Source organism: Anthonomus grandis, chromosome 19 (assembly GCF_022605725.1).
Source record: "Anthonomus grandis grandis chromosome 19, icAntGran1.3, whole genome shotgun sequence".
Classification (NCBI taxonomy): domain Eukaryota; kingdom Metazoa; phylum Arthropoda; class Insecta; order Coleoptera; family Curculionidae; genus Anthonomus; species Anthonomus grandis.
The window spans coordinates 4,920,959-4,928,064 of record NC_065564.1 but is presented as its reverse complement, the minus strand read 5'-3'; the positions used below and the strand labels follow the sequence as shown (position 1 = coordinate 4,928,064).

General features: G+C 41.8%; 2 protein-coding genes across 2 annotated transcripts; one reads left to right on the top strand and one right to left on the bottom strand.

Moving 5' to 3' along the window:
• Positions 1-472: 472 nt before the first annotated feature.
• Positions 473-2,041, bottom strand: LOC126747517 (probable pyruvate dehydrogenase E1 component subunit alpha, mitochondrial). The gene is made up of 6 exons (XM_050456206.1): positions 1,754-2,041; positions 1,555-1,706; positions 1,315-1,505; positions 958-1,211; positions 750-903; positions 473-695 (listed from the first exon to the last, which is right to left on the bottom strand). The coding sequence occupies exons 1-6, from the start codon at positions 1,996-1,998 to the stop codon at positions 522-524; spliced, it is 1,170 nt and encodes a 389-aa protein (XP_050312163.1). The 5' UTR covers positions 1,999-2,041; the 3' UTR covers positions 473-521.
• Positions 2,042-2,069: 28 nt separating this feature from the next.
• LOC126747519 (pyruvate dehydrogenase E1 component subunit alpha, mitochondrial-like) lies at positions 2,070-3,734 on the top strand. The gene is made up of 6 exons (XM_050456207.1): positions 2,070-2,366; positions 2,565-2,716; positions 2,775-2,965; positions 3,017-3,270; positions 3,321-3,474; positions 3,531-3,734. The coding sequence occupies exons 1-6, from the start codon at positions 2,137-2,139 to the stop codon at positions 3,717-3,719; spliced, it is 1,170 nt and encodes a 389-aa protein (XP_050312164.1). The 5' UTR covers positions 2,070-2,136; the 3' UTR covers positions 3,720-3,734.
• The last annotated feature ends 3,372 nt before the right edge of the window (positions 3,735-7,106 follow it).

The following is a 7,106-nucleotide window of genomic DNA, read 5'->3' as shown; positions in this document are numbered from 1 at the left end:
CGGCAACGTACAAATACAAAGGGGGTATTTGTCCAATAAGGGACAGCAGTTTATCTTTTAGTGCGGAATAAATCCAGAGAGATCTCGGGACAAAAACTTTCCGCACAGATTTATTGAAATGACCGAGGCAGATGTAGATAATGTGTGATTGGGGTGAATTAGGGGCGAATAAAGGGCCCTTTATTGTCGTAATAAGAATGTACTTTTTTTGGACAAACAAGGGCCGTTAGAGGTTTCGGATTGACTTTCATTACTTTTCATTGCTTTAAGGGTCCTTCTTATTGTGCAAACTGTTTTCATAAGCTTCATATTACAGTAAAACCATTGAATTCATACAAAAATATAAAAACTAATATCGAATAGAAAACTCTAACCGAGTCAACAGTTGTTGAAGTGGGGCAGCGAGTCTCGCTGGAATCGGGCTAGTTTGGCCTTTGACCGGAATAAAACGGATTTACGGAAACGAGCTCCCTATTAGAGTATACGTGTATATTCGTTAAAAACTTAATTAAAAATTAAAATTATTTTTTATCGTAATGGGCAATAGTCTTGTATGGCATCCAGGTGAGCATGGGCGGGATCCTCATGCGGTCCGGGTAATTCGAGTACACGTCAGCCACCAGCTCCTCTAGGGGAGGATCGGTGCCCTTTGAAGCCGCCTCGAGCTCCTTAGCAACGAATTCCTTATTTTTCGTCTAAAAATTTGTTTAATTACATTCTATAAACCTCCTCGTGCCACAAAAAAGCACCTCTATCTCCTTCAGTTCGGCGTCTGAGGCCAACTTGCTGTCCAGAATCAGCTTTTTAATGTGGGCGATGCAGTCTTTCTTCTCGCGTACCGTTTGGATTTCCTCCCTGTCTCGGTAACTCGTACCTGGATCGGACATTGAGTGTCCAAAGTACCTACGATCCAGCACTAAACAACCGTTCACCTGTAAACTTAATTTCTCTTAATACCTGTACGTCATAAGCTCCAAAACGATGGGCCCCTTGCCCGCTTTAATGTGATCGAAACAGAACTTGGTGCACTCCATGATGCTCAAAATATCCATGCCGGAGGCCCTAATTCCGGGGAGGTAAGCGCATTGCCTATAGAGCTCCGTATTCGCCGAACTCCTCATAGTGGATGTGCCCATGCCATATATGTTGTTCTCTACCACGAAGAGTATACGAGCATCCTGCAGCTTGGCCAAGTTAAATGCTTCGAAAACCTAAAAATAATATTACAGAACTATCAGTCGGTTTCGAACTGTTTGAGCCTCATCAGGCGAACAAAGTGAGCCATAGTCACAGAAGAAGACATGCGCAGCTTACTTGTCCTTGATTGGCTGCCCCGTCTCCAAAAAGGGTCACACAAATGGCATCTTCCTTGAGATAGTGGTGCTTGAACCCTATGCCGACACCAAGAGGCACGTGGCTTCCGACTATGCCGTTCCCTCCGAAGAATCTGGGAGCGTAGAGGTGCATGGAACCTCCCTTGCCTCTCGATAGACCGGTCACGTGACCTGCAACCCCAATTTTAAACAATAATTCTGGAAATCCGAATGGGTTTACCTAGTAGCTCCGCGAATACTGAGGCCACACTGCCCCCTTTTAACACGGCCCAACCGTGGCACCTGTATGAGGTGATAATGGTGTCCTGGGGGCGCATTATCTGAAATATTCCGACTGCTACCGCCTCTTGTCCCACGTAAAGGTGACAAAAGCTGAAATAACTTTCTGGATAAAGTTTTAAGACCGTCGTACTACTTACCCCCGTATCTTTTTCTCCCTGTACAGCTGGGCCAGAGTGTTTTCCACCTTCCTGACGAGGTCCATGCGCTCGAAACATGTTAGAGCGACCGATTTACTCAGCTCCGAGGTGTGAGAGGGTCCTTGGTCCAGCAGATGGAGCTTATAAACGCTCTCGTCGTACAATTGGTCCACATTCAGCACCAAGCTTCTTCTTTGGGGCGTAAACGCTCGCTTGGCCAAACGAACTGCGGTTCTCAGGAACATTTTTGAAGCTTCACAGTGACAAGTTGGAGAAATTGAATGGAATGAGTGATGTTAACGTAATACCGGAACGTACTTTCGGTGTCATCGGCAAAACATTGTCAAAGTCTTGAGGAAGATTTCATTCAAAATTATCTGAAAATGTTTCGAAGGGCTCTAAATTCAAAAACATTACCGAGACGGTCGCTCTCGTTCGACATAACCACTTACTTTAGTGAAGATGGCCCCATCACTCACTTGCTGGACGAAACGCCTCCCAAAACGGTCGAGGTCAGTAAGGAGGAGGGCCTGAGGGCTTACCAGCAGATGGACTTGATTCGGAGATGCGAACTCGCTACTGCCCGCCTTTATAATGAGAAGAAAATCAGAGGGTAAGGACTCTCTGAATTACCACCCTCTGCTCTCAATCTATTCTTAAACCTGGACTACATTGCAAGCTACTCAATGCAGCTAAGATCAGCAAATACTTCAGATGCAAGTATCCAGGTCAATAAGCTCTTCTTCTTCAGCAGCTCTTCCAGGAATTCTTGCTATTCTCTATTCCTCAGTAACTTCATAATCTTTTTAAGGTTGTGCCACTTGTACAGCGGCCAAGAAGCCATAGCTGTAGGCATAAATTCAATCCTAAAGCCAGACGATACGATTATTACAACTTACCGATGCCATAGCTGGTTTCTACTGAAAACAAACGATTTGGTGTCGTTCTTTGGGGAACTTATGGGTATATCGAACATTACTTTTTGAAGTACTTTATTGCCAACAACTGGATTAATTTTAAGGATATACTCTGGGGGATAACAGGGGCAAGGGGGGCTCTATGCACCTGTACGCCCCCAATTTCTATGGAGGGAACGGAATAGTTGGGGCGAATGTACCTTTAGGCACCGGCCTGGCTTTTCAGCATCAGTATCAAAACACCGATAAGATATGCGTTACTTTAATGGGAGACGGCTCTTATAATAATGGGCAAGTAAGTATCCGAGTCTCATTAAGAGGCTGAGCCTTAAGGGTTTGATCCAAGGTGCACGAGGCATTTAACATCGCAAAACTGCACAATCTCCCGATCATTTATGTGGTGGAAAACAATAATTTCGCCATGGGGACAAGTGTGGACAGACACTGTGCCAATCCGGACTACTATAAGTCCTGCAGTTTCATTCCTGGTCTAAGATTGAACGGTATGAACTTGCTCACAGTAAAGTCTGCGGTTGAGTTTGCTGTGAAACATGTGAGAAGTAAGAAGGGTCCTATTTTGTTAGAAGCAAAGACTTATAGGTAGATCCTCACGAAATACTTTGAAGTGATAATTGATGATGGTTTAACAGGTACGGTGGGCACTCTGTCTCTGATCCAGGAACCTCCTATAGAAAGAGAGAAGAAGTGACACAAGTGATGAAGGAAAAGGATTGTATCAAGTGGTTCGGTGACTTGTTGGTCGAGAGTAAACTGGCCACAGCCGAAGAACTTAAAGATATTAAGGTTAACGTTTTAATAGTTAGTCATTAATGAGTTGATAGACTTTCAATGTTTTATAGAAGAGTAACATAAGCCGAATAAAGGCGGATCTGGCAAAAGCGAAAGCGGGAAAACCACCGGGAACCGAAGAGCTCACCCATCATGTCTACACGACTTACCAGGGTACAATCAGAATGTGTCAAGCTATTTCAGCAGAAATGCCTTTTAAAGAAATTAAACGTGCAAAAATATACGTGTGTTGTTTTTGATTTATTGGGACTAAGGGGTCTATTTTGGGAGGTAATCCAAGCACATCATTTATTGTTTCACTAGTCAAGTATCTATTCTGGACAGTAAATCCAAGATATATTCCAGGTCCTTGGGGTACTGTAAATTATTGTGAAACAACCCGGATTCAAATTCTTCTCTTTAGTCTTATTCCAGGCTCTTGAATCGTCTGGACTGCCCCAAGTAGGTTCCAAACTAATCATTTCATGATGCAGGGATGTAGAGGATCTAGAGATACGTAAATCTTTTGATAAATATTTTGCTTGCTAAATATTTAAAGGCAATTTGGACTTCTCCTAACTATGTTCTGCTTTAGATAGGCTCAAATGGATCCCAATTCCTGGAATAAGTCAGTTTTTTAACTCCTATTAATATATAATATTCTGGAGTGCCTCGAATGACAATATGCAATTAGATGTTATACGTGGCAATTCGACAAGATCTGTCATGCTGCGGAACTTGTGGCTTACGTAAATCCCAATACCTAATATAAGACTTAAAGTCTTTATAGTCGATAATATTCTCAAGTGCCTGGAATAAATTCTTACATGCTTTGTAGGCTTCTTAAGATGTTACGAGTGGTGTGCGTCAACGTTGCGCAACACGATAAAGTTGCATATGCTCCCTTAAAGGGTCGTTTAATTTAAATTTTTCAAATGAAAGAATCTAAGGGACCAAATCAGAAAAATCTTCATAAAAATCATTCGATCGCCGAAGATTTCTCATTTCCTCGCTAGTCGCCTCGGCGACCCAATTTTCCAGAAAATTTCCCGTGTTTATTTAGTTATTTTATCTCGATGATAAAGGCTTCGAGACCGTTTCAATTTCGCTAAGTAGTTTTTCTAATTTTGTAAGAATTGCGTCGACAAAAATAAGAGCGTTAGTCTGCGCGTCCTTTTTATTATTATTATTATTATTGACCATATTTTTTCGGCAATAAAAATATGACTCCGGTATATAAATTCCTGTTTAGGGGCGCAATTCTATTAAAGATTTAGCCTACGGATGTTTACCTACACGTTCTGGGTATCCGGCGTGCACCTATATGCGCTAGCCTGTTAGCTTATTGCTTTAAAAGCAATCCAGGCCCGGTATACAGAGTCGGTTATTAAATATTTTATTTAAATGATATTAGTTTTGGCTGAGCCCGGCTGCGCCATAACGTTTCCCCAAATTGGAATTTCGGGAAATGCTCCGGAGAGAAAAGTGGTTTCTCGTATGTGCGCTGGAAATTTTTAAATTGCATCGTAACGCCCTCTCCTACGACCGACTAAATGATTTTTTATTAGGTCCGAATATTCATGAAAATTCATTTTGAAAATTTAATTTTTGCGGCAACAACGTGTCGCCATCGACATCAAAGAGAATCTCTATAGAGGTCCAAGTTTCGTGAGAGAGTCGCGCGAATCGAGAAAAATGTGGCGGCAACATCAAAGAGGATGTAGCTGCTGCTTGCCTTACATGCCTGGAGCCTCAAGTGTCGTAAAAACACACAAGAAAATTGAGAAAATGCTCTCGGTAACATCAAGGAAAATTTACTTGTTGTGAAAGGCCCAAGTTTCGTAAGAGAAACATTCTTGGGCAACATCAAAGTGAATTTAGGCTCCTCGCTCTTAGGTTCACAACGACCCAAGATTTCAAGTGAACCAATGGATCAAGTAACATGTTTCGACAACATTAAGGCGAAGGTATTTGCCAAGTCTCTTCCAGTCCAAGTTTCGTAGGAATAGAGACAAAAATTACAGAAAATGTGGCGGCAACATCAAAGAGGATGTAGCTGCTGCTTGCCTTACATGCCTGGAGCCCCAAGTTTCATAAAAACACACAAGAAAATTGAGAAAAAGCTCTCGGTAACATCAAGGAAAATTTACTTGTTGTGAAAGGCCCAAGTTTCGTAAGAGAAACATTCTTGGGCAACATCAAAGTGAATTTAGGCTCCTCGCTCTTAGGTTCACAACGACCCAAGATTTCAAGTGAACCAATGAATCAAGTAACATGTTTCGACAACTTTAAGGCGAAGGTATTTGCCAAGTCTCTTCCAGTCCAAGTTTCGTAGCAATAAAGACAAAAAATAAGAAAAAATATGGCCTCCACATCAAACAGAATGTAGCTGTCGCTAGCCTTACATGTCTGGAGCCCAAAGTTTCGTAAAAACACAAGAAAATTGAGAAAAAGCTGTCGGTAACATCAAGGAAAATTTACTTGTTGTGAAAGGCCCAAGTTTCGTAAGAGAAACATTCTTGGGCAACATCAAAGTGAGTTAAGGCTCCTCGCTCTTAGGTTCACAACGACCCAACATTTCAAGTGAACCAATGAATCAAGTAACATGTTTCGACAATATTAAGGCGAACGAATTTGCCAAGTCTCTTAAGTTCAAGTTCCATGACAAGAGACCCAAGAATGACAGAAAATGTAGCGGCAACCTCAAAGAGAATGTAGCTGTCGCTAGCCTTACATGCCTGGAGCCCAAAGTTTCGTAAAAACACAAGAAAATTGAGAAAAAGCTGTCGGTAACATCAAGGAAAATTTACTTGTTGTGAAAGGCCCAAGTTTCGTAAGAGAAACATTCTTGGGCAACATTAAAGTGAGTTAAGGCTCCTCGCTCTTAGGTTCACAACGACCCAAGATTTCAAGTAAACCAATGAATCAAGTAACATGTTTCGACAACATTAAGGCGAAGGTATTTGCCAAGTATCTTCCAGTCCAAGTTTCGTAGCAATAGAGACAAAAATAAAAAAAAAATGTGGCGGCCACATCAAAGAGGATGTAGCTGCTGCTTGCCTTACATGCCTGAGCCCCAAGTTTCATAACAACACACAAGAAAATTGAGAAAAAGCTCTCGGTAACATCAAGGAAAATTTACTTGTTGTGAAAGGCCCAAGTTTCGTAAGAGAAACATTCTTGGGCAACATTAAAGTGAGTTAAGGCTCCTTGCTCTTAGGTTCACAATGACCCAAGATTTCAAGTAAATCAATGAATCAAGTAACATGTTTCGACAACATTAAGGCGAAGGTATTTGCCAAGTATCCTCCAGTCCAAGTTTCGTACCAATAGAGACAAAAATAAGAAAAAATGGGGCGGCAACATCAAAGAGAAGTTGACTTGCACCCTCCCCATTACGTCCCCAGAGGCCTACCGGGTTGGATGCGATGTTAATCTTAAGAGTTTACGCACGATTGTGGATATAACGTATGGCTTAGGCCCCATAAAGGCGCTTATCAAAAACCGCCAAGTAACCGAAACACTTGAAAGCGAAAATAATCTGTTAAGCAAACGGAAAAGTTGTTTTCTGATAATTAAATCCGAGGGAGATTATATAAGCTTCCGACGAATTTAATTAACGTTCCATTATATCCGGGGCCATAATT

Coding starts and splice junctions, on each gene's coding strand:
- LOC126747517 (XM_050456206.1), bottom strand. CDS start 1,998: ATGTTCCTGAGAACCGCAGTTCGTTTGGCCAAGCGAGCGTTTACGCCC. Junction 1,506..1,554: donor AGTATTCGCGGAGCTACTAG/GTAAACCCATTC, acceptor TTGGGGTTGCAG/GTCACGTGACCGGTCTATCG. Junction 904..957: donor TTGGAGCTTATGACGTACAG/GTATTAAGAGAA, acceptor GCTGGATCGTAG/GTACTTTGGACACTCAATGT.
- LOC126747519 (XM_050456207.1), top strand. CDS start 2,137: ATGTTTCGAAGGGCTCTAAATTCAAAAACATTACCGAGACGGTCGCTC. Junction 2,717..2,774: donor GTTCTTTGGGGAACTTATGG/GTATATCGAACA, acceptor ATTAATTTTAAG/GATATACTCTGGGGGATAAC. Junction 3,475..3,530: donor AAGAACTTAAAGATATTAAG/GTTAACGTTTTA, acceptor AATGTTTTATAG/AAGAGTAACATAAGCCGAAT.